Source organism: Elgaria multicarinata, chromosome 9, assembly GCF_023053635.1.
Source record: "Elgaria multicarinata webbii isolate HBS135686 ecotype San Diego chromosome 9, rElgMul1.1.pri, whole genome shotgun sequence".
NCBI classification, from domain to species: domain Eukaryota; kingdom Metazoa; phylum Chordata; class Lepidosauria; order Squamata; family Anguidae; genus Elgaria; species Elgaria multicarinata.
Window position 1 is genome coordinate 40,726,836 of NC_086179.1, and position 27,720 is coordinate 40,754,555.

Genomic DNA, 27,720 nt, shown 5'->3' on the forward strand with positions numbered 1-27,720 from the left:
ATTCCAATCTTCAAACACACTAATTAAACGCTTTGGCATAAATAGCTGGTAATCACAAGGCACAGTTGTAGCAAAGGGCCCCTGGGAGTTCTTTCTCGAGCTTTCAATAACTCCTTGCGCCCGTCCACTGCTACTGCTGAAATGCAGGTACATTCCACAGAACTTATCCACATGCTTATCTGAGGAGATTTAACTGAGCAGCTCTGGGGGCTCTTTGCTCACCCACAGCAGAATCAAAAGCGTCATTGTGAAGTTGAAAAGCTGCCGGGAGGGGTCGGGGGGGCGATGAACTCTTAAATAAATTAGGTTCTTGCTTTTCTCTGAACAAAGACAATCTGTGCCTTGTTCTGAGAGAGTTTCGTTGTTGAAAAAACAAACACACTTTTTTGTGTGGAATGATTTGTTTTGCTTCCTCTCCTGCAGCCTCAGAAGAACAAAGATGAATACAAAAACGGCACATGGGCCTTCCTTGAAGGGAGCCGCATGATAGCTGATAAAGGCAGTTCATAACCCTCAGCAAAAGTGGATCCTGAAACCACTTCATTTGGTGAAATGGATTCTGCACTGGCTCCAGAACTCCGTGTTAAATTTATTTCTTTTCATTTAAGTTTGCCCCTCCTCAAATTGGCACTAATCTGTGCACATGCATGCTTTCTTCTCTCAAGCATGTAGTTATTTTTTTTCTATAATAATGTTGAAATTGTACTTTACAAGCAGGAATTCTCAACGCCCCTTTGCTATATCTGGATACCAGCTTTCCATGCCAATTGCATTCACCACAGGGGCACCGGTGTTACATTAACAGTTCCCGCAGCAAACGCCTCTGAAGTCGATTTGAGAGGGTTTCTTTTTTCTTTTTCTTTTGAAGTAAAGAAAAGCAGCTCACAGACAGAAAACACATCCAATGAGAACGACAGCAAATCAAACTACACGTTAATCCAAACTTTCGCCAAACGGAGAGAGAGATTGAGAGAAAGAGAAAATGGTTCCTCTGAAAAGTCCGACTTCCAACCTCGGCCAAACGCGTCCCACTGGCTTTTGCAGTGGGGCATTAGGCAATCCTTTGTGTGTTCATCAATCTAATTACGGACCCACTATGCAGGGGCTATGGGAGATAGAAAGGGGCCATGGGTTTTCACCCCAATCATGCCAACATATAACCCATCCAGCAAGGTTAAAGTCCACAGCAGTAAACTTACAAGGTGAACAAAAACACAGCATGCTCCCCGGGAAAAGCTAATGATCCAGAAGATTAAGAGCTGATACTTTTCTTTTTCTAGTAGGTGGCGCAGGGAATGTTAATCCTCAGATTATTCCTACATCATGCCAGGATTAAGCTAGTCCTCAACGTTGTTTTCACGTCTTCCTAAGGGCCAACCTGGATGAGTCTTTGGAAAGAGCTGCATGGGGAGCGTATTGGATCAGAACCAAAGGGATTTTAAATTTAACCTCCCACCACACACACACACACACACACACACACACACACAGATGGACACAGTTTTCCCAATGTAAATCACTTCACACACCTCACACTGAAGCTGACATTTACCCACTGATAAGCTACTGTTAAGGACTATGGGGGCAGAACATCCTTCCAAAGGAGCCCTGGGGTGCATTTCATTTGTCCTTGCTAAACTAAGCTAGCTAGAACACATTTGATTTTAAAATGTTTCTGTTGTTTTCTATCCCACATAAAGAACATCTGCTAAAGACCATAAACAGTGAGGACTGAGGTGTTCTTACTAATATCATATGAGGAAGCACTTTCCCTATTTGCATGAGCAGTAGAGCCTTTAACCCACATCAAGCAGCTCTGAATAACAAGCTGTTTTTTGACTAACCTCTAGTTCCAGGATGGGGAGCCTCATCCCTGTAGGCCAAATGTGGCTAGCCAGGATGGCCCATGCAGCCTGTGGGAGCTCAGGTGAGGCCCTTCTCCAAAGGCCCACCTCCTGAACACTAGCAGGGAGAAGCATCCAATCAGAGATTGGAGATGACAGCAGGGATTTCCCTCTGCTTCGCTTGCCCCGCGTCCTCCCCCAAACCACCCCAACTGAGCTGCCATTTGGAGGCGTTCTAGTTAAACAAACAATTTACACCCACCCACCCAAGAATTCTGGTGCAAGTAGATAAATGCTGCACATTTTGTTAGGAATTCTCTAAACAAGGACAGCTTGCTCTTTCTCATCTGCGTGTACCTTGACCAACAGGAGCACATTCCGGGTCAGGGCCTTTTGGCTGCTTTTTCTTCAAAAACAAAATGGTCAATTGAAGCACTTTTTTTTTTAAAGCATGAATATCGTAATGTGTAGTTTGGGCCTGAATGAATGCATATGTCTCACTACGGAGGGGAGGGGCTGCACTTCTTTCCTTCTTTTTGCACAACTATTTCACTGTTTGACTAAACAGCCCACATAACACCAGTCCACATCCAGCTTGCTTCCAGGAACATGTGAAGGGTCCTCAACGTTGCTATAAGCTGCCTGAAGCAAGAAGGAGGGGAACCCTCAATAAGAAGCACCAAACAAATCATCACACCCACAGTTGTAATGTAAAGATTTTGTATTTACAGCATTGCTATCCTTGTTACGTAGAGCTTCTTGCATTTAATTATAGTGGGTGTTGCCACACCTGCTTGTACTTTCAAGACACAAATGGCCCATTGTTAACTTGAGACCTTATTCTTCCACTTGCCACAGCAGGTTCAGTTTGGTGTATATGCCACCCCCTTTTCAGTCCCCTTCATACTAACCATTATAACCTCTGACAGCTCCTTTGACTGGCGTCAAACATAGCTGCAGTTCCTGTGAAAGGGAGTGAAATAGGGGGGTGCTTTGTAGATCTTTATGAACAGACATGCTGAGGACTGAGGCAAGTGGAGATTCTAATATTTCAGCCATATTATTGCACATATTACTGTGCATATTATTGCACAAATGCCCAAACAGAAAAATAAAATTAAAAAGACAGGAACTGCAGATCACAGTTCCCACAGAGAGGGGGACTTGGAGAGAGACAAGATGGGTTCTGCCACCACATCCCCTGGGGTTACTGAATGAGTGACAATACCTCCAAAGTGCCACTTGTGCCCCCCTGGAGGGGCTGTCACTTATTCATGGGTGAGATCACCCAGCGAGAGAGGCTTGCTCACATGTTGGGTTGGCAGTGCCAGGTTTGGATGACATGCCAACCCATTGTGGATACAACAACCCCAAGAACAAGCCATGGTTTGTTAGGGTGGCTTGTTGCCCATGCACAAGCCACACTGCGAGAATCAGTCCAGGTTCACACAACATGACAACCCACTGTGGCTTGTTACCCACAATGGGTTGTCATGTCATGCGAACCCAGTCAATGACCACCAGAAAGGAGGTGGTATCCTGTCTCCATTGTGCAACACCCAGTGAGTACAAAACACTTCGCATGAATTAAGAACACCAAATAAGATTCCCTGTGTTTCTTGAAACTGTCAGCTGATGAGCTATTTCTCTGCTTCTTTAGATTCATTTAAAAAATGGAACACAGCCATTGTAGATTAGGAAATAGATGACCATATAATTCTGGATCTTGCGAATGCCAGCCACGGAGAGGAAAACTGAGTAAGAAGGACAGAGGAAGCGAGAGACTGTATGGAAGCGAAAATAGGAAAATATCCACAATACATACATATTCCTTTGTGTTCTAGTCATCTTAGATTTTATGATCAGCATTTAAAAGAAAAGAATTCAGAATTCATAGCACTTCACTTATATCCCAAAGGACCCAATACAACTACAATATACAATAACAGTGAGCTTCAGCTGATGGGATTATACTGCTTTACAAGGTAGACCGTATCTACACACACACACACACACACACACACACACACGAGAATATTCCACTATCATTTCATTCTGCTAAGACTCTAATCCAATTACTGAAATCAGCAGATACTGTTTCCATTGATTACTAACAGTGATGCTGCACAACATCCATCTCAGTCCCTTGTCAATGGTGTCTCTCACATAAATGTCACATTATGTTCCCAGAGGTACATTTTTACCTGACTCCAAAGAAGACCTGAAGGAGGGTGCAGATTCCCGAGACAAAAAAGATGGTGCTGATGAGGTGACTCTGTGCCAGGACATCGTGCTCCAGGCAAAGCGATTTGGAGAGGATGAGAGGAATGGCAACGAGACCTCCAAGCGCAGTCAGGTAGTGCTACGAAGCAAAAGAAAAATGTCCTTTAGGGGAAAGGGCTTTGGATTCATCCAGTATAATAGTTTATGAGGCAGGGCCTTTTCTATTGCGGCACCCAGTTATGGAACAATGTCCCTAGAGAGGTGTGATTGGCTCCTTCTCTTTTAAGCTTTAGGACACAATTCAATGCATGTTTAGATGGGAAAAACATGCAGCTCCATCTCAGAGCCCCCTCCCTCCTGCTACCAACTGTCTCTGCAGAGGCCACCAGTGAGGGAGGAAGCAGCAGCCAGGCACCTCTCCACCGTGCCTGGGTCCAGCTCCAGCTGAGAGCCCCCTCCCCCCTGCTACCAACTGTCTCTGGAGAGGCCACCAGTGAGGGAGGAAGCAACAGCCAGGCACCTCTCCACCGTGCCTGGGTCCAGCTCCAGCTGAGAGCCCCCTCCCTCCTGCTACCAACTGTCTCTGGAGAGGCCACCAGTGAGGGAGGAAGCAGCAGCCAGGCACCTCTCCACCATGCCTGGGTCCAGCTCCAGCTCAGAGCCCCCTCCCTCCTGCTGTCACCTGTAACTGCTGAACTTTCCAACTAAGATTGTAGTGCCTGAATTTGCTTTCCTTTTCCCCCTCCTCCTCCTCCCTCCCAATCCCTTTTCCTTTTGTGTCATGTCTTTTAGATTGTAAGCCTGTGGGCAGGGACTGTCAAGAAATACTTTTGTAAGCCGCCGTGAGAGCCTTTTTTGGCTGAATGGCGGCATAAAAATCCTTAAATAAATAAATAAATAAATAAAGTCCTACAAGTCCCAGCATTCCCAGCTAGCATAGCTGGCTAGGAAATGCTGGGAGTGACAGGACTTTTTTTCTATCTAAACATGCTTTGGATCAGGCCCTTCAGTATGCAGCTAAGACCTTTATTCTGCCAAGCTTTTTATGCAGTTTAATGTTGTTTGTAAACTCCCTGTTTTTAAACTGGATTTAACCCTAATTATAGGATTGCTTGTATTATTTTGTTTGCTGTTTCAGCAATTTTGTAAGCCACTTTCAATTTATTATAAAGAAAAGATGGGTAGAAATGGCTAAACAATTTATTTATTTATTTATTACATTTCTATACCGCCCAGTAGCCAGAGCTCTCTGGGTGGTTCACAAAAATTAAAAACATTCAAAGTATAAAACAACAGTATAAAACCATAATATAAAATACAGTATAAAAGCTCAATCAGATAAAAACAGCAGCAATGCAAAATTACGAATTTAAAACACCAAGTTAAAATTTATTTATAGACTGTTAAAATGCTGGGAGAATAAAAAGGTCTTCACCTGGCGTCTAAAAGCATATAATGTAGGTGCCAAGCAAACCTCCTTAGGGAGCTCATTCCACAGCCGGGGTGCCACAGCAGAGAAGGCCCTCCTGGTAGCCACCTGCCTCACTTCCTTTGGCAGGGGCTCGCGGAGAAGGACCCCTGAGGATGACCTTAGGGTCCGGGCAGGTACATATGGGAGGAGGCGTTCCTTCAGATAGCCTGGTCCCAAGCCATTTAGGGCTTTAAATGTAAATACCAGCACTTTGAATCAGGCCCGGACCTGGACTGGCAGCCAATGAAGCTGGAAAAGGACTGGCGTGATGTGGTCTCGTCGGCCAGTCCCTGTTAGTAACCCTGCTGCCCTGTTTTGTACCAGTTGAAGTTGCAGCCCCACTTATAACGCATTATTTATTTATTTATTTATTTATTACATTTCTATACCGCCCAATAGCCGGAGCTCTCTGGGCGGTTCACAAAAATTAAAAACATTCAAAGTATAAAACAACAGTATAAAACCATAATATAAAATACAATATAAAAGCTCAACCAGATAAAAACAGCAGCATTGCAGTAATCCATACGAGAGGTTATCAGAGCATGGATAACCGTAGCTAGGCTATCTCTGTCCAGATAAGAGCGCAGTTGGTATATCAGCCTAAGCTGATAAAAGGTGCTCTTTGCCACTGAGTTCACCTGTGCCTCAAGTGACAGTTCTGGATCCAAGAGCACACCCAAACTACGGACCCGATCCTTTAGGGAGAGTGCAACCCCGTCCAGGACAGGGCAAACATCACCTCGCTGGACAGATGAACCACCCGCTAACAGTACCTCTGTCTTGTCTGGATTGAGTTTCAGTTTATTAGCCCTCATCCAGTCCATTACCGTGCCCAGGCACTGGTTCAGAACAGCCACTGCCTCACCTGGGTTTGATGAAAAGGAAAGGTAGAGCTGGGTATCATCCACATATTGATGACACCTCAGTCCACATCTCCGGATAACCTCCCCCAGCGGCTTCATGTATATGTTAAACAGCATAGGGGATAAGATAGAGCCCTCTGGAACCCCATGGCTTAGGAGCCACGGCACAGAGCAATAATCCCCCAGCACCACTTTCTGGAATCAGCCATCCAAGTAGGAGCGGAACCACTGCAACGCAGTACCTCCAACTCCCAGCTCAGACAACCTATCCAGAAGGATACCATGGTCGATGGTATCAAAAGCCGCTGAGAGGTCCAGGAGAACCAGCAGGGTCGCACTCCCCCTGTCTCTCTCCCGGCAGAGGTCATCCCACAGGGCGACCAAGGCAGTTTCTGTTCCAAAACCAGGCCTGAAAACCGATTGAAATGGATCTAGATAATCCGTTTCATTCAAGAGTGCCTGGAGTTGTCCTGCAACCGCCCACTCAAGCACCTTGCCCAGGAAGGGGATATTAGCCACCAGCCTGTAGTTGTTAACATCCTCCGGGTCTAGGTTAGGCTTCTTCAGGAGTGGTCTAATCACCGCTTCTTTTAAAGAGGCCGGCACCACTCCCTCTCTCAAGGAGGCATTTACAACCTCTTGGACCCAGCCGGCGATCCCCTCCTTATTTGATGTAATGAGCCATGAGGGGCAAGGGTCAAATAAATAAATAAAATGGTAATACTAAGCCTAGATCTATACTTCTGTGTTATAGCGGTTTTTGAAGTGCACTGATAACTGCTGGGGCACATCAAACATCCCATATACCACTTTTATGGTGTTATGTCCTGCTTTTTATTCCACATCATCCAAAATACCGCAACAAATGTCATTCTCTGCACCCTTTTCAAAGCTAAAAGACTGATATTACAACATTGGAAGGATGAACACTCACCACCTCTAATGCAATGGATTGAGGACTTTACAACACTTTCAATATTTGAATGGGTGACATGTGGACGCCACCTTCAAATGGATAGTCATTTGGATATTTGGTCCACTTTTGTAGAAGCCTATGCATAATTGCTAGAAAGTTGTATGCATATCATACTAATCCAAGTACATATATTTTGAAAATGGAGGGGGGAACTAGAACACTTCAGGAGTCCCACAGGCACTAGGTTAGGGGCCCTTTTGTGGGTATTGCTGTTTTATTTGCATATTCTGTACAGCACCAAGTACATTGTTGGTGCTATATAAATAAATACACAAATAAATAAATAATGGGCACCATTAGAGTTACCCACAGGCACCACTTTGGGGACCACTTTACTAGGGAGTAAGTCTCATTGAAATCAATGGGACCTGTTTCTTACGACTGCATGATTAAGATATCAGGATCTTGGATTTAGTAAAATAAAACCAACCAAAAATCACTGAATAATGTGCAGGCTTTTAATAGTGCAGTCCTCACTTTTGGAGACTGAGTTCACACAACATGGGCTATTGTGTTGTTTGAATGCAGTGTTTTTTCTGCAGGGTGAGTTAGTGTGTTGTCGAAATACAGTGTGTTTTCCACAGGGTGGGTTATTGTGTTGTCTGAATGCAGCACATTTTCTGCAGGGTGGTTTGTTAACCATGCAGTGTGGTTTATTTTTCTTGAACAAGCTACCCATGGCTTGTTGATGGGTTGTTCAGGGTGGGTATCACTGCATGGTTAACAAGCAATCCTGTGGAAAACATGCTATATTCGAACAACACACTAACACAACCTGCAGAAAAAGTGCTACAAACAACAACACAATAATCCACCCTGCAGAAAATGCACTGCGCTCAGGCAACATGATAACCCACAGTTCAACAACAGCCCACAATGAGTGGGTTCGCGTGTTGTGAGAACCCAACCTCCAAACCACAATTGACAGCAGAGCTCCTGCCACTATCAATTTGGCATTTTATGAAGAAGGAGGAGGAGGAGGACGACGACGACACCCTTGGACTCCTTAGTATTACAGTATATATCCAAATTTCATGTTAACTGGTTTTAAATATGCCAGAATTTATTATGAATTCTCTCAGCTATGGTTTTGTTCACCTGGTCATACAACAGACTCCTGCTAAGAAAAACCATCTGACACGTTCTTTCAAGCCTCACCTGAATTCCCAAGAAGATGCAAAGATACCATGGAGGGATTTCTGTGACAGTGTAAGCAATTCTGCTGCGATCCTTGCTGCGGCCTTTCGGCTTTTCTTCACAGTCTGGAACTGTGGCACCGGCTTCAGTGAAGTTACAATAATGCCCTCCCTCATCAGTCTGCTGAAACCAAGGGAGAACATTCTGCTTAGTGTTTGAACTGGAAGATGACGACATCAGAGCACCACCATTTGCTTCTCTGGGAGGTATTTATAAATTATCGCACCTCTTTAGACCAGTCAGTCCTTATGTCACTATCTAGCTTGGGGGCGGGGGAACAAGTTATCTGTGGATCAGTTTTGATGGTAAATCTGCAGAACAGGCCCTTGTAATTTTTAATCCCGTAGGCAAGCTTACTTCAAAGCAGTTTAACTCAATTGGATCCAACAGCAGAGAAAAATTGCAGACAACCAACTCTGCCACTACAGCTCTACATTTAAGAAAACAAACATACAATGATCTATCGAGAAGATTTCATCTACCCTGCCTTTTCTCCACAGCATGATGTGCCTCATGCATAACGCTACTACTAAATGTGTATCCTAAATGGGAAGGTGGTAAAGAGCTTGAGCTGATTTCTCTGCTGCCAAAGAGGTCGGTTTTTATTTCTCATGTAACAAGGGCAGTTATGAGGGAGGAGGGAGAAAGCCGCCAGTGACACTGTAAGATCCACGGCTATGAGAAGCAGAGATGCGTTGTTAAATATGCAGAAGGTTTGAGAGCCAGCATGGCCTTGGGTGTGGGCCTTTTGATTCATCCCAGCACTGATTATTGTTTTCAGACAGTTTCCGTTGTGTAAAATACAGAAACCAAAGATCTGCTTCACACAGTTGCTATGAGGGACAAAAGAGAGGCTGTCAAGCATTCTCTTCAATGAATTTGCATTAATATGACTACCTCTAATAGAGAATTTACTAGTCAAAACAGGGCCACTGCAGGGCTCTGGCTCAGTGGTAGAGCACATGCTTTGCATGCAGGAGGCCCCAAATTCAATCCTCAGTATTTCCAGGTAGGAAAAAAACCCTGCCTGAAATCCTGAAGAGCTGCTGCTAGCCAGTGGTGACAATACCACTGGACCAATAGTCTGACTCAGTAACTCAGTTCGCACAACATGTCAGGCTCACCGTGGGTTATGTGCATTTTAAATATGCAACTCCTGATGGGGTTGGGGTATGTCACGTGAACCCGCTGCAACCCCATCAGGAGCTGCATATTCAAAATGGCACACAGCACATGCCACGGCTCACCATGAGTTAAATAACCCATGGTGAGCCCAGTGTGTTGTGCAAACTGGGCCAATATAAGGTAGGTAGCTTCCTATGTTCTTATAAGAAACAAGGAGGAGGTTTCAGCGAGCTTATAGGGAAACCAAGGTGTGCACAAGTACAAAAATGCTTTAGGGAGGGGGGGAATCTAAGGGGGCAAAGAACCAGCATAATGAGGCAGGACTGCCATGAAATGTTAATTGTCTGTTAGAGCAGGGGACGGGGGGGGGGGGAATACAATGGAGTACCCTAGAAGAGGGCATGGCTGGCTGGAATGCTGAAAAGGAGCACTCCATGGGTCCCACTTGTGATTAATAATACTAACAAAATGTTCATGTTGATAAACTCATGTACATGCTGTCTTAAGCACTTTGGAGGAAGGGTAGGTTATACATGTGGTTAACAATAAGAACATAAGAAAAGCTCTGCTGGATCAGACCAAAGGCCTCTCTAGCCCAGCATTTTGTCCCCACAGTGGCTCACCAGATGGTCATGGGAATCCCACAAGGAGGACATGAGCACATTTAGCACCCTCCCACCCATGTTCCCCAGTTACTGGTGTACACAGGCATAGTGCATCTGATCCCGAAGGTAAGATATAGCCATCAAGACTAGTTGCCACTGATAGCCTTATTCTCCATGGATTTGTCTTTTCAAGCCACACAAGTTGGTAGCCATCACTACGCCTTGTGGTGGAGAATTCTATAGTCTGACAATGTGGTCTGTGCAGAAGTATTTCTTTTGTCTCTCCTGAATCTCCCATTATTCAGCTTTGTTCATGTATTTATTTTACTGAAGTATTTCTAAACCGCCCTTCATCCTTACCAATGTACCAGGGCAGTGTACAAAGGCATGGCCAATTAACTACCATCCAAAATTAAAAACAAAAGCAAAAAACAATAATGACAATAATGCAATAATAAACATCATCATCACCTTAATAACTATTGAAGAGCAGCAACACTAAACAGGCTAACAAGGACTGGGCGGGGGGATTTTTGACCTGCCCCCCAAAAGATTGCCAGGTGAAGGACCACTCCTCTGGCCAGCATCTTGGCTAGGACAACTTTGTCTGTTACTCTTTGGGAAGGACATGGAGCAGGTAAAGCACAGTATGATGCTTGCCCTCTCAAATTGCAAGCAGCACATTAAGGGAATCTCTGGTGTTATGTCCGATCAGTGAGTGGAGTTAACAAGGGGGATTCCCGTTAGGACACCATTCAGTCTTCCAATTGGGGTCAGTGATGCCAGCAGGACTTCCTCTCCCCTGAAGGGGTGTGGCCTCAGCCAAGGCCCTGCATTCTGGCCTGCTGAACCAAATTGCCCCATGGCCAGAGGATCCCCATCTCTGCTCTATGGGGAGGGTATTCCACAGTCCCAAAAAAGTAGCATCCCTTGTGATCGCAGCAGGACACACCTCCTGCACTGGGGGTACATGGAGAACAGCCTGAAATATTATTGCTACCACTCCAGCCACTATTTATTTCCACAGCACACCTAAAATACAATCTGTGCATTTTTATTAATCCTTTTTGGCATTAGATTTTTTTGCTTGTGACTTGGGCTCTTTCCAAACATCAGGAGGCCTTGATTTACAGGACTTGCTGGGAGCGAAGCGATTTGGTATTGGAAGCCTAAACAGAAAAATCTCATTGAACAGCCACCTTGAGATCCCTTAAAAATTCACAGTAAAACAAATGTGAGGGCTTTAGGATGGAGGAAAGTTGAACATGCAAATATGTGAACCTGCCCATGAAGAGTTAGGCTGTTGGTCCATTTAGCCCAGTTCTGGACTGGTAGTGGCTCTCTAGGGCAGGAGTGGGTCTCCTTTTGGGGCTGTGGGCACGTCTGGCAGTTTGAGAAAGGGTCCTGGACACCACCACAAAAATGGCAGCCATGGGAGGCCTGGCAAAGGACAAGTCACCTGCCCGAAAGACTAAGTTCAAGACAGAGCTACGGTCTAAGCCCCTAAACAACTCCTTTGCGTCCACAGCTTTCAGCACCAACAGAAACCTGTGATTTGTTTTAAGTGGGAGGGGTGAAGGCCCCTCGGCAGGTGCCAGGAAAGGCGTCCAGTGGGTGCATGGGTGTGCATGGGCAGCACATTGCCTGCCCCCACCTCTAGAGTCTCTGGCAAAGCATCTCCAATCGGAGGCGGTTCCCCAGCTCCCCATGAGTCCCTTTAACTTGAGATTGTCAGCACAGTGTCCCAAGATCAAACCACAAGCTCTACCTTTGAGCTATGATCCCTTCTTTGAAGTCATATGAAAGCACTTCGTGCTTCTTGAACTGCTGGGCCACTAGATATTACCTCTGTGTCAGTGGACGCTGGTGGCACCATGAACTGTAAAGGAGCTATCCAAGGTGTGACAGTCTTTTAAAGTTCTGACTGAAACCAGGAGCTGATTCACCACTCCACTAACATCAAGGCCACCAGCCTCTACTGCTCTGTATCTTACACAAGCAGGCAGGCAGGCACACATACACTTACTGTCCTTGTTTTTATCCCTCTGTGTGCATACATGCATTCTTCCCCCCCCTCCACCAGACTCACTATATATGTAGCCCAATCCTATGAAACATATTAAGACCCACAATGAGACTTACTCCCAAGTAAGCGTGCCTGGGATTGCAGGCTTAGGACCTGTTGAAGGCATGTAATGAGTGCAGGGTGGGAAAAAGAAAGAGGAGTGTGCAAAACACATAAGACTATCCAAATGTGTTAAAATGCTAACAATGTATTAAAGACAGGTCCCACAGCAGGGAAAAATATTTATCTAATTTTTACAATAAATCCAAATCCTGCTTATTGCAAGCATAACCTAACATTGCTCGCTCTGTCCATTTCTCTCCTCCCTATTACCTATTCTTGTTTGATTAAATAAAGCTTATAATGCTGGCGTCTGATTTAAAACGAAAACACAAGACTTACTATAAAACTGGGATTGTCTACTCCGTTTGGGTCTTTGTCTGAGGGGGTCATCGCCACTTCAACGTTTCTTCAGAGACTTCCTTGAAAAAAAGCAGAGAAAAAGGAGAGAAGAGATGTCCATTAAAAGCCTCATGCTTCAACTCCTGAACAAGCAGCAATGAGAGAAATCAAATGACTCACAAGAGGTCCAAATTCACTTTCAGGCATTCATGTGAGAATTACTGCAAAGGAATGTCCCTCTTCACTAGCTTGCTGAAATCATTTTCTCTCTTTCCATTCAATTATTCAGGAACAAGTTTTGAAACATCCTTGCCTCGCTTGAGACAGAGTAGTGAATAAGTCATTGAAAGTGCACATTTTTAAATGGATGCCACAGTTTTTCATACAAACCTATGGAGCACTCACTTCTTACACTGATAAATATTTCATGTTGACTAACAGAGATTTATCTATTTTCAGTTTTAATTCACCATTGGAAAAAAGCAAAAAAAGCAAACAAAAAACCAGGAAAAAAAAAGGGGGGGGGGGGAAAGGCAGCAATTGCTTACTATGAGAAAGGGGAAGGAAATTCCAAAGCTTTGCATCCGTACTTGAATCCTGTCCTTGCTACACTAGGAATATTTTTGCTTTGCTGGTAAACTATCTTATTTTTATTGCCTCCTTTTATTATCCTTGCATATGCTCACTTGGGACGAGTCACTCCCTCTACCTCTACCTCCCTCTACGTACATCCAACAGCACCCATTATTAGTAACACAGAGAGTGGAGGGAATTAAGTGACTAAAAATTGCATTTTGCCATGTAAATTTGACTTAGAACACACTGTTTGAAAACTTTACCACCAATACCGCTATTCTTCCAATAACGCAAATAGAGAAAGAATGGATTACTTAGTTTGGAGTTCGCACATTTATGAGTAAGACAGAGCCTTAGAACCCTGGAATGCCAGTGACAGATGCAGCTTAAATAAGACACCCATGTTTACCTAAGACACTAAGACAATTGTCTGAGGCTCTCCTCAAGGTACTCCCGCCAAATGAGGTGAGGTGGGTGGCAACAAGAGAGAGGGCCTTTTCAGTCATGGCACCCTGTGTGGGGGAATGCTCTCCCCAGAGAGGCTCTCCTGGAGCCTACATTCTGGTCTTTTTGGTGCCAGGCGAAGACCTTTTTTTCTCCCAGGCATTTTAAGAAAGGAGGGGAGGGGATGGGTTAGTGCTTTTAGTATTTTATTCTGCTACTAGTTTTAATTTGTTTTTGTTTTTCTGTGCTGTTTTTATTCCTTGTTTTAATATTTGTAATTATGGGCAGTATCCAACTGTGATACTCCACACATCCAAATAGTGCTAGTGGAGCTACGCTGAATGTTTCGGCTGTGAAAGTGTTTGCCATTACATTTGTGCAACCAGTTAAGCAAGGCAATTCACAATGGGGTTGCACAACTGGCGCAAAACAATTGCACAGTGCATTGCAAAAGCATAATGCAAAACCACATGTGCTATGACACAGTTGGATACTGCCCTATGCTTTTAATGTATTGTACACTGCCCAGAGAACTTCAGTTATACAGTAAATGATAAATAAATGCCAGGTGTATGTCCCGTTCCAGTTTAACGTCCGGTGTTGGTTACAAATGTGAGGGGCAACCATGCTTGCTGCTTCAAAATGACAACAAGGCAATGACTCTCTTCGCATGCAATGCTGAACCAGTCATCCCCAACCTGGTGAGCTCCAATGTTTTGCCGTTCAACTCCCCTCGGCCCCTGGTCAGCAAGGCCAGTGGTCAGGAATGCTAGGAGTTGTTCAAAACATCTGGAGGGCACCAAGCGGGGAAGATTGCACTGAACCATAGTTCAGCGCTATGTGCCTGAGCAGAAAGGAGCCTGCCCAAGATGCGGGCCTTGAGCACTCCCTTTTCTCCTCTCCTTTTACTCCTCCATGGCTGGGAGGAAGAATAAATGAGGATTCTGTTTCACTTTTGCTGATTTATGGCTTGTCGTTATACGTCAACCAGGAACAGTGGTTTAAAAGATACTCAAATTGGTTCAACAAGCTAGCTAAATAAATTTGGGGCTTGCAATTGGCTCATTGAACAATTGGCTAGTTTTTCTTTTAAACCACAATTCATGGGTCAGGGAAACACTAAAGAATGTTCCTACTATCAGACAGTGGCACTTATTTCACATGCCAGCAAGGTAATGCTCAAGATCCTGCAAGGTAGACTCCAGCAATTCATGGAGCGAGAATTGCCAGATGTACAAGCTGGGTTTAGAAAAGGCAGAGGAACTAGAGACCAAATTGCCAATATCCGCTGGATAATGGAGAAAGCCAGGGAGTTCCAGAAAAACATCTATTTCTGTTTTATCGACTATTCTAAAGCCTTTGACTGTGTGGATCATAACAAACTGTGGCAAGTTCTTGGTGGTATGGGGATACCAAGTCATCTTGTCTGCCTCCTGAGGAATCTGTATAATGAACAAGTAGCAACGGTAAGAACAGACCACGGAACAACGGACTGGTTTAAGATTGGGAAAGGAGTACGGCAGGGTTGTATACTCTCACCTTACCTATTCAACTTGTATGCAGAACACATCATGCGACGTGCTGGGCTTGACGAATCCAAGGCTGGAGTTAAAATCGCAGGAAGAAACATTAACAATCTCAGATATGCAGATGACACCACTTTGATGGCTGAAAGCGAGGAGGAGCTGAGGAGCCTTATGACAAAGGTGAAAGAAGAAAGTGCAAAAGCTGGGTTGCAGTTAAACCTCAAAAAAACCAAGATTATGGCAATCAGCTTGACTGATAACTGGCAAATAGAGGGAGAAAATGTGGAGGCAGTGACAGACTTTGTATTTCTGGGCGCAAAGATTCCTGCAGACGCTGACTGCAGCCAGGAAATCAGAAGACGTTTACTTCTTGGGAGGAGAGCAATGACAAATCTTGATAAAATAGTTAAGAGCAGAGACACCACACTGACAACAAAGGTCCGCATAGTTAAAGCAATGGTATTCCCCGTGGTAACCTATGGCTGCGAGAGCTGGACCATAAGGAAAGCTGAGCGAAGGAAGATAGATGCTTTTGAACTGTGGTGTTGGAGGAAAATTCTGAGAGTGCCTTGGACTGCAAGAAGATCAAACCAGTCCATACTCCAGGAAATAAAGCCAGACTGCTCACTTGAGGGAATGGTATTAAAGGCAAAACTGAAGTACTTTGGCCACATAACGAGAAGACAGGATACCCTGCAGAAGAGGCTGATGCTAGGGAAAGTGGAAGGCAAAAGGAAGGGCAAGGGCAAGGGCAAGATGGATGGATGATATTCTGGAGGTGACAGACTTGACCTTGGGGAAGCTAGGGGTGGCGACAGCCGACAGAAAGCTCTGGCGTGGGCTGGTCCATGAAGTCACGAAGAGTCGGAAACGACTGAACGAATAAACAAATGCAATGACAAGCGAGAAATTCCTCCTCCCAGCCGTGTGGGAGGAGTCAGAGGAGACGGGAGTGAGCCTGCCTGAGGCTTTCCTTGGGTTCCTTTCTGCTTGCACACATAGTAGGGCTAAACCATATTTCAGCGGTACATGTGAACCCTCCCTTTGAAACAGTGTGTCCTAGAATTGAAGAAACCATGTGCTGAAGTGCATCACGGGTAGTATCTTTCTACACCCACCCACCCCACTTTTTAAATTTAAAGACTGGGGTGGAAGGAGAAGGGTTAATTCTTACCTCTCAGCCATTTGTCCACTGAAAAGCAGCCTATATGTCCCCACTTGCTTTTACCCTCATGGTTATAAGTACCCTTGGCAGGATCTACGCTACCGCTTATAACGGTTTATAATAGTTATGAAAACTGTTCAGGCCCAGGACACATTACATATACCATTTTCATAACATTTTTAAAGTGTTATATCCTGCTTGGTGTAGATCGGGCCCTTCTCTCCTATAGTGGTAGAAGCAACTGGAGAGCGGAGGGGGGTCAGTGGAAAATTTGAGAGGAATAGGGAGTGAAGAAACTTCTTTGCACACCAGTCTTCTGCTTCAAATTGCACCACCACCACCACACACACACACACACACACACACACTAAAAGGCAGGAAAAAGAATCACAGGACTGAGCTGGGCTCCACTATACAGATTCCAGAAGGTAACATCCTATATTCTAACTCCAATGTAGTTCTCTGAGTATTGCAGCTTAAGTAGCCCAAATGATACACAAGAAGCAGGTGTCCCCAACTTGGAGTCCTCCAGATGTTTTGGATTACAACTTCCATCATCCCTTGCTAGGGTAGGTGGGGATGATGGGTTTGTAGACCACACACCTGGAAGGCTAGAAATTTTCCCCTGGGAAGCTACACCATTATGATACCCTTGTCTCAAAATAGAACTTAGCATACATTTCATTCATGGAATCGCAAACCATTAAATCAAACTGCAATAGTTGACTACAGACCAACAAAGGCTAAGAGATTTCCTGCAGCAACCTACAAAAGCCTATTATTGGGGCTGTGGTTTTTGCACTAAAAACATTAAAATTCTGTGGCTGGGTAATACAAATTACGTACCAAGAAAAATTGAACCCTCTATGAAATCAGTTAAATGTAGGTTTTTTTCCCCTTATTTAGTGTAACATATTCTGATTTTATTTTATTTATTTATTTATTTGTTGTTTTGTATACTCTATTCTGGTCTTGACGGTCATAAAAGAAAACCCCATATCCAAACCCTTATTCAGCCAACTCGGAATTTTGAGGTATCAAGCAGGGATTATGCAAACCCCTTCCAGCATCTCTTCAAAGTAGCACCACCCACTCTTTCAAGCACCATCCAAAACAACTTACTGTTCCCCCCAGCTCCAGTTGTTCTGAGATCCACAGAAAACGGAGTTCTGCACTGAGGATTACCACTTACTTTGCTCGGTCCGTGCTCTTGAAGAATCATACACTCAGTACTCCACATTCCTCAAGCACTAGTGTCAAAGCATTAGGTCTGAATAGATAATGCTTTGTTATGCAACTAACAGTTAATCCAGTCATCCAAGATTGCTAAACAAAATTATGTGACTTTGATACACCTGATCAACTATGCGAACACAAGACAGAATAGGAATATTCTTTCCTGCTTCCTAACACTATATTATATGGTTTCTGATTCTACATTTCTTCACTGATTCTACATTTCTTCACACACATCAGCCCAACCAGTTATTTTGTCATTCTGCTACTATACTGAACTCAAAGAACTCTTTCAGTTACTGCATTCCGAAGTCACAAGAAGCCATGATTTATTGTGATGGGAGAATATATATATATATATATATATATATATATATATATATATATTGTTTATTCGTTCAGTTGCTTCCGACTCTTCGTGACTTCATGGACCAGCCCACGCCAGAGCTTTCTGTCGGCTGTCGCCACCCCCAGCTTCCCCAAGGTCAAGTCTGTCACCTCCAGAATATCATCCATCCATCTTGCCCTTGGTCGGCCCCTCTTCCTTTTGCCTTCCACTTTCCCTAGCATCAGCCTCTTCTCCAGGGTCTCCTGTCTTCTCATTATGTGGCCAAAGTACTTCAGTTTTGCCTTTAATACCATTTCCTCAAGTGAGCAGTCTGGCTTTATTTCCTGGAGTATGGACTGGTTTGATCTTCTTGCAGTCCAAGGCACTCTCAGAATTTTCCTCCAACACCACAGTTCAGAAGCATCTATCTTCCTTCGCTCAGCTTTCCTTATGGTCCAGCTCTCGCAGCCATAGGGGGAATACCATTGCTTTAACTATGCGGACTTTTGTTGTCAGTGTGGTGTCTCTGCTCTTAACTATTTTATCAAGATTTGTCATTGCTCTCCTCCCAAGAAGTAAACGTCTTCTGACTTCCTAGCTGCAGTCAGCGTCTGCAGTAAGCTTTGCGCCCAGAAATACAAAGTCTGTCACTGCCTCCACGTTTTCTCCCTCTATTTGCCAGTTATCAATCAAACTGGTTGCCATAATCTTGGTTTTTTTGAGGTTTAACTGCAACCCAGCTTTTGCACTTTCTTCTTTCACCTTCGTCATAAGGCTCCTCAGCTCCTCCTCGCTTTCAGCCATCAAAGTGGTGTCATCTGCATATCTGAGATTGTTAATGTTTCTTCCTGCGATTTTAACTCCAGCCTTGGATTCGTCAAGCCCAGCACGTCGCATGATGTGTTCTGCATACAAGTTGAATAGGTAAGGTGAGAGTATACAACCCTGCCGTACTCCTTTCCCAATCTTAAACGCGCATCCTCCCCACTTACTCCAGCATTGCTGCAAGGAGGATGTTGGAAGCTTTTACTTTTGTTTTTGATTACCTAGAGATTGTCACGCCATTCAAATCCAACAAACGGTGGCTATTCTTAAATATGGTTTATTTGATATAAGCCAACTTTAAGTAGGTTTAAAAAGCTGGCTTACTTCAAACAAACCATAGTCAAGGTTAACCACAGTTTTGAGTTGGGATGCAATGCTAAACTGTGGCTAATTGAAATAAGAAGCCAAAGCTTCTAAACTCATCAGGTCTATGCTGGGGTGGGTGGATGGGGAGTAGGGGAGAGAGGGGAAGCATGTGACCCTAGAGGAAAGCTAGGCTCATTCTCATCCTTAGTTTATTGAGAAGTCCAAATGCAGCATGAAAGATAAAGGCGATGAGAACTGAATGGAGCAATGAAGGCTGCCTGTGGCAGAAACTGAACAAATGGAATGGAATGTGCATCGGCAGTCTTGACTAAGTAATCAATAGGAGATCCGCCCAGACAGGTTGCAACCCCAGCAAAAATGCGCCACCCAGATATTGATATTATTTTCTGACAATTACCCTGCTTACTTAGAAGAACCAGGATCAGAAGAAGAAAGTGGGTGGGGGGAGGTGGGGGGGATAGAAAAAGAGAGAGAATGAGGAAAATAAAGTGGGGAAGGTGGAAGAGAATTGAAAGGGTGGATGGGGCGTGTGTGTGTGTTTGAGAAAGGGCATGGGATGGTTCTGGTTCCACTCACTTTGGGTACTGGCCCTGCCCAATTTTGGCTCAGGCCCCACCCACTATGGTCATGCAGACTCAGAAGATTTCACATGAGGAAATATGGCCCTGAAGCTCCAAAAAGTTCCTCACCTCTGGTTTATGGACTTTAAGAAAGTTCTAAGCATTCAGGAGAAATTGGAGGTGCTTAGACGTGAGTAGGCTGTTTTAGGACTGTTTTAGTTCCACTCGCCAGGCAGCTTCTGAAAACCAAGCAGCTCTCCGCTCATTCTGGGTATTCACGGATATCTCTAGGCAAACATGTAAGTGTTGGTTCTAGCCTTCCCACTTTCTTCTTCTAAACAAGCAAGATAATGATCGGAAAATCATACTGATAGCTGGATGCTGCATTTTTGCTGGAGTTGCCAGCTGTGGGATTTACAATCTTTCTGGGCGGTTCTATTGATTACTCTGTTAAAACTCCTGATGCAAAGTCCTTCTACTTGTCATTGAGTTTCCAACAAGAATTGTTTTATACGCCTTACAATCCATATTGCTGTTGGAAGTGCTAAAGCTTGCCCTTGAAAGATACCTCTAAATTCTGCGAGGTCGTTGGGATCTCCACTCATAACCTTGGAGAGACAAGAGAATAACATGACTCAGGAGTAAAGGGGGGGGGGAATCAGTCACCTGTAGGCAATAATCTCAAATAATTTTTTTCTGCTCTGTATTATTATTATTATTATTATTATTATTATTATTATTTATTTATATAGCACCATCAATGTACATGGTGCTGTACAGATTACACAGTAAATAGCAAGACCCTGCCGCATAGGCTTACAATCTAATAAAGTTTTAGTAAACAATAAGGAGGGAAAGAGAATGCAAACAGGCACAGGGAAGTGTAAACAGGCACTGGGTAGGGTGAGGCTAAACAGTATAGAGTCAGAACAAACTCAATATTTAAAAGCTATAGGGAACAGAAAAGTTTTTAGCTGAGTTTTAAAAGCTGTGATTGAGTTTGTAGTTCTCAAGTGTTCTGGAAGAGCGTTCCAGGCGTAAGGGGCAGCAGAAGAAAAAGGACGAAGCCGAGTAAGGGAAGTAGAGGTTCTTGGGCAGGCGAGAAGCATGGCATCAGAGGAGCGGAGAGCACGAGCGGGGCAATAGTGTGAGATGAGAGAGGAGAGATAGGCAGGAGCTAGACCGTGAAAAGCTTTGAAGGTCAACAGGAGAAGTTTATATTGGATTCTGGAGTGAATTGGAAGCCAATGAAGAGATTTCAGAAGTGGAGTGACATGGTCAGAGTGGCGGGCCAAGAAGATGATCTTAGCGGTGGAGTGGTGAACAGAGACCAGCGGACTGATGTGAGACGAAGGAAGGCCAGAGAGAAGAAGGTTGCAGTAGTCCAACCGAGAGATAACCAGTGCGTGAACGAGAGTCTTGGCAGAAGAGACAGACAAAAATGGTCGGATCCTGGCAATATTATACAGGAAGAAACGACAGGATTTAGCTACTGCCTCGATATGAGGAATAAAGGAGAGCGAGGAATCAAATATAAAGCCAAGACTACGAGCTTCCTTGACCGGAGTAAGTGTGACATCGTTGACAGTAAGAGAGAATGAGAGGTGAGGAGAAGGTTTAGGAGGAAAAACAAGCAGTTCAGTTTTTGCCATATTAAGTTTCAAACGACGGTGAAGGAGCCAGGCTGAGATATCTGAAAGACATGCCGAGATACGATCGTGAACATCAGGAGAAAGTTCTGGAGATGAGAGATATAATTGTGTATCATCGGCATACAGGTGATATTGGAGGCCATGAGATTGAATAAGCTTACCCAAGGGCAGCATGTATAAAGAAAACAACAACGGGCCATGCACCGAGCCTTGCGGAACCCCTACTGAAAGGGGAAAAGAGGAGGACGAGGTGCCGTTAGCCGACATGCTGAAAGAGCGACCCTCTAGATAGGAGGCAAACCAGTTATAGACAGAGCCACAGAGTCCAAGGTCATGGAGGGAATCTAAGAGAAGATCGTGATCAACCGTGTCAAAGGCTGCAGTTAGATCAAGGAGAATAAGAACGGAATAATGGCCTTTAGACTTGGCAGTAAGAAGATCATTGGTGATCTTGGTAAGGGCTGTTTCAGTGGAATGCAAGGGACGGAATCCAGATTGAAAGGGATCCGGAGCAGAGTTACTAGAGAGAAAGTCAAGACAACGAGAGTAGGCCCTCTGCCAAGTGCCTGGAGAAGCAACAAGCTGCAGGCAGACAATGACCAGGTTTGAACAATTAGAGAAGTAAAATGAGCCATGGAGGCTTATTTTCCCTTCCTGCATGTGCCGGTCGAGAGCCGTCTAATTAGCATAATAGCATATCCTTGCTGGGTGCAGTTTGTCATGATATGTGAGCATGACAAGAGTGAGTGGCTGGAATGGTTTACAAACCACCTTGAAACCATGGCTTGTTCTAAGGTTGAAAAAACAGATGATTTCTCAGAGAAATGTGAGGAGGAGGAGGTACATATCTAGCTAGGAAGAACGAACGAGACTTAAATTCCTGCAGGTAGATGCATGACACTGACAAGCTAAATTACCATGAGGCACGCACTTGCAGAACACACTATCTGTTAATGCCATAGTTACATCACAATTACATGCCAAAGGATAATTTTGACCTTGGCAATACACACTGGATATAAAACACCTGTACCACACCTAAGTAACTCACTAGAGAGGCACATTTTAGGTACATTCCGTACTGGACTGACAACAAGAGAAGACACAACTCATGAATAGTATTTTGATCTGGACAAAGTGTCAATGGCATGCTAGGAAACTGAGAAGCTAGGGAAGGGATACAACTAGGAAGACCACAGCACTTTGGAGTACAATTCCCAAGAAAACATCTGCTCATATTGAGACATATTCCTGTTGCAGAATAAGGGAATGTGGGAGCCCATAGATATCTCTGTTCCCCAGATGGGGCCCGCTTGGACAACACCTGTGGTAAAGGAATTGGGGAAAACATAACACTAATGGGCACCCAATGGGACTTTATCACTTTCTCCTCCCCCAGAGCCTCCTGAAAATCTGCTCCAGAGGGTTCCTCAATCTTCCATAGCACATGTTGAGAGTGCACATGAGGGAGGGGGAATCACCCCTCTCCTCATTCTGTTGACAGAAGCTGTTCCGATGCTGGAAAACTAAGTTGGATTTCACCCAGTGCTTTTTCTCTGTAACTTACACTTGCTGCCAATACCTCTCTTTGCACTACAATGTTATTAGAGCAGCTTGATTTTTTTGTATACAGCAACCCTGCTCACCATCTGTTATTTCTATCCTGGTCAGAGCTTGAGCTATTAGTGACCAAACTACACAAAACTACTGCTGGCTGAAGCATGCTGGAAGTTGTAGGCCTTTTTTCTATCTGAACATGCTTGGATTGCATCTTTAATTAATCTTATATCAAAGTAACGAGAGTTCTCTCGGCAAGAAGAGGTCCACTTTGAATGTATGCTGACTAGCTACTAACTACAGCAGACTTCCCCAGGTGGACTTCATGGCCAATGATGCTGTATACAAGGAAAAGCCCACGGCCACCTGAGCCAAGGATGATAGGAGTCATCCAACACAAATAGCAGGGTACCTGTCTGGGGAAGGTTGAGGCAGAGATTTAAGAGACCTTCCCACTAAATACACTGGTAAATGTTACTTGGCCCACATTTTTAAGAAAGCCAACCTAATTTGCAGTTCCCAGACTACTATATGAAAGACAAATGAAAGAGGGAAGTTAAATGCAAATTTTGGGGGAAACACAAGAAGTCAAATGTAAATTTTGGAGAAATGCAAGAAGTTAAATGTGAACTTCAGGGGAAAATGCAGGGCCTTAAATGCAATTTTTGGAGGAAACACAAAAAGTTAAATGCAAATTTCTATTTTGTTTTGTTTTTAAAATGGTAAAAAAATGGGATGGAACAGACTTATGATTGAACATATCTGAAGCTGACATGGAACAGAACTAGAGTGACCTCAGTGCTGCCCATCCCTCATCCCCACTTTGTCAGCTGCAAATTGGTATATAATATGGGTGTGCAAGATAAACCACGGACTTTGAGCATTCATTTCAATGGTTGCTGGAGCAGCAGAAACAGCACACAAAAAAGCAGTTGGAAAACCAATGATTACAGCATTCCTGATTCACACCTGAAGAAGCCACAGCGCTGCAGATGGCAGATATGATTGTGGTGGAGTAAGCTCTCTCATGCTTAGCGCTGAAAGAATCAGCCGGGGTGACACATCATAAGCCTAAAACAGTTGTAGAAGTGGTGTAATTAGCGGATAATTACAGGCCGCAGATGCAGGTCCACCTCAGCCCAAAGTAGATGGCAGCCCACTATCCCCAAGAAGAGAAGGCTAAAGAGAAGAAAACAAAGTCCAGACATGAAACATGGTTGCAATAGAGTGGCAAAATGTGATTTACCCCAGCTTCTAGAGAACCCCAGAAAAGGGAACAACCTAACACAATAGAAAAGACTACCCTTCACATCACATTTCACACACGGCCAACCTTGTAAAGGGACCAGCCGCTAATGGAAGGAGGTAACTTAGTTGAGGCAACTGTGCAGAGTGCTCCGTTCCAGGGCAAACTGCTGACCTTCAATACTAGGCATTTCTAGATTTAGGGAGTTCTTCTCACAGATTAAACAAGAGTTAGTGCCCCTGCAAATGAGGAGTGAATCACCTCTGAAAATGAGGGATATAATGGAGATGCAGTTCTACTGGCCACTTGGGGACACTATTATCAGTTCGGCATGGTAAGCAGGGTGCCCAAGTTTTTTCTTGGCTTGACATGAATTGGTTTCAGAACAGGCTTTGTTTTGACAAAGTTTCACAAAGTTCATGATGAGTATCGTAATTTACCCCAGATAACAGAGACAACGGAAGTAGTGGTTGAAGAAATAACGAAGTCTTTGAGAAACAGCATAGTAGTTTAGAATAGTATGGGACAAGGAGGTAAGACCAAAGGAATGCAGATAGCACTCCAAGAATGCTGGAGAATGGTTTTGTCCATGGTCCATGATAAATTCTGGACTAGCCACGGGGAGGATTTATTTTTTTTAGCATACTTCTTCTAGCCCCAGGTTCACACTGGTTGGCTCAGTATGTTCAATTCATATGTCCAAATTGCTCCTACAAGCTTCTCTAGTGCCTCTGCCCATTATAAAAACCTCAATTCCACAAACTAGAATTGTACACAATGGGACCAATGGATAAAAACCATGAGAAGACAGAATTGTATCCTCATGGGAGGACTACACCCACATATTTCCTAGAGGCTACCGTACTACGTAACATCATAGCTAATACTACGGAGAACTACTGAAACTCCTTGCCCAGAGTTGGGGAAGGAAGGAAGGGAAATTTAATGCAGAAAGCACTAACAGATAAAAGACCCATATTTATGTCATCCCTGTTTGAAGAGTTTCAAAAGGTTTGGAATCAGAGCCTCAAGACCCCCTCCATATAACCCCCAGACATATGGAGTCGTTCTATAGAAAGTTAAAAGGGGTGCACCACAAATTCATTAGAGGTAATTCAAAATGGTGGGATGGGTTATTAGCCACACACACACATTTACAACTGAGGAAGCCATGAAAGTCTGTTTGAGCTGTTATTTGAATGACTACCCAGGAAAACCCTGAGTGGGTTCACACATAATGCTAAACTGTGCTTCAGTTTACATCTGAAAGCAGCCACTGTATGAACAAGGGGGATGTCAATTGGAAGAATAATGGTACTGTATTCCATGACCTACACACTCACTTTCCTATATGTGGCAGTAGGTCAGGCTCCATCGAGGAGAAATGAAAAACACAGGCAGCGTGGTATGATGGAAATACAAGGACCTACAAAAACTACAAAGGATATTTACTTGTACTGCTATTGCCTGTCATGTCTATACCGCCCAATAGCTTTGGCTATTGGGCGGTATAAAAATGTAACAAATAAATAAAATAATAACCCTACTGCCCCTGTTTTGGGAGAAGGTGTTTCAGGTAATCAATCAGAATCAGATTCGGAACTAGAGGAGGAGGCGCCAGGCACCAGCCAGCCTGTACCAGTGGGGAAGGAAGCTCTCATGGGCGATACCCAAGCTGGGAGTCAGCCCTCTCCAGAGCTTATCTCCTCAAGGCCAAATCCTACACACTCAGTGGGAAGTGAGTTTTCTTCTGGAGGAGAATGCCCTGACAAGCTAGCTGATGCTAGGGTCCGCTGGAAGCTAAAACACACAGAGCAGAAGGAAGGCGTGAGAAAGTAGGTCCGACTAGGATTGCGCAAGAACCTGCCTCTGCACCAGGCTCTCTGAAGTTACGAGCATTTGGGAAAAAGCTTCCTGTTTTCCTTGATCGGACAATTGTCTCGCTTAGTTTGCATAGTTTTGCCTAGGGGGAAGTTTCCAAGAGATTAGATTCTCTTCAGGTAGAGGAGATGTTTGTTGCTTAATAAAAGCTTTGTGGATTACCTAGCAGGCCTCATCATTTTCCTCCCATTGAAAGCAAGAGTTTACTGAGAAACACGACATTGCCTAAGCTTCCAAAAAGACTGGAGACTGGAGAATAGTTTGTACCTTTATGAAGTACTAGCTCAATCAGGCCTTCTAAGCTAAAATAATATTCAGACTATGGGCAATCATTCAATCATTGTCCATGTGAATTTGGTAAAACCCTGGTTCACCAGAATCAGTTACTACAGCCTGATAACAATCAAATGAAAATTGAGTTTGGACTGAGAACTTCCTTCTTGCCCAATCTGGGCCCAGATTTGAAAGCAGATCTACAAAGGCCTAAGACAATTGATAAAAGATTGTAAATAGGTGTTCTTATACTTTTCTTACCAGACATGTGGATAACCTACCATATCCGAACATCAAAGAAATGTGGGGTCTGGAAGTCATTGTATTGTTCCACAGTAACTGGTAGAGGACAACAGTAGTTTTTGCCAGGGGCCATTTGGCCATGTATTAACTACTAACACATTAATATCATATCAGGTATGTTTCTGACACCCTTTCATCTATTCTACAGAGCAACTACATTTCAACAGTTGTAATATTGAATCCTGGTACTATACAGAGAGAATACTCTCTCTATATGGATGATATCATATTCAGTCGGCAATACACCACTGGTCCTTCCATGAGGAAAAGCGAATAGCCAACACCCCTGCCCCCATCTCCAAAGTTGTATAGAAACTCAGGAAGTCAAACCCAGAAAGTCATAGTTACATCCTTCAACCAAAAGCAACTCCAGCAGTCGCTAGGTCTCACAGCATACTAGCAGACGTTTATCCCAATTTTGGAACATAAAGCCACACCGGTTACTGAGGAAAAGAGAACCGAACTAGATCATCTGGACACAAGCTTGGAGAACACATACCAAGAATCAAGGAAGACCTTGGTTGAGCAGCCTAAACTGTAAACACCATGATATGACTTACTGATGATGAGATCTCAGGCCTCTGACAACCTCTCAGCTTTCTGGGTTCAAATATCTCTCTAAATGGCTGCCCAGTCAACCCAGATCTACACTACTGCTTTAAAGCGCTTTATAACAGTTTTGACAACTATATGTGGAGTGTGTCCTGGGCCCCAACAGTTGTCAAAATAAAGCGCTTTAAAGCAGTAGTGTAGATCCTGCCAATATGTTACGGGCAGGGGAGAAGGAATAACCAAAGACAAGTTAAAGTTTAACAAAACGTGTTGACAATTTGACAATTTTGAACAAGGATTATGATGAGAGGCAGGGTATTTCTTATAATAAAAAGATTGTGTAAGTAGTTGGCAATGAATCAGATCCTTACAGCGAAGGGAATAAACTTAATGATCTATACTAGAAGTGATCTATAATGAACGATTAGATAAGAATGTGAAGGTTGCACCTAAAGTACACGAAGTGCATTTTAGTATTGATAAGATAAGATCTTG

The 27,720-nt window shown here is 44.0% G+C and overlaps 1 protein-coding gene across 1 annotated transcript in view; it reads right to left on the bottom strand.

The window, feature by feature from the left end:
- LOC134404095 (solute carrier family 23 member 1-like) overlaps nucleotides 1-27,720 on the bottom strand; it is a 58,685-nt gene that overhangs the window by 22,327 nt on the left and 8,638 nt on the right. Inside the window, exons 2-4 of the mRNA XM_063134671.1 lie at nucleotides 12,775-12,854; nucleotides 8,539-8,697; nucleotides 4,049-4,206 (exon numbers count right to left, since the gene is read on the bottom strand). Coding sequence (XP_062990741.1) covers nucleotides 4,049-4,206; nucleotides 8,539-8,697; nucleotides 12,775-12,825 — 368 coding nt within the window. The 5' untranslated portion in view covers nucleotides 12,826-12,854. The remainder of the gene's footprint in view (nucleotides 1-4,048; nucleotides 4,207-8,538; nucleotides 8,698-12,774; nucleotides 12,855-27,720) is intronic.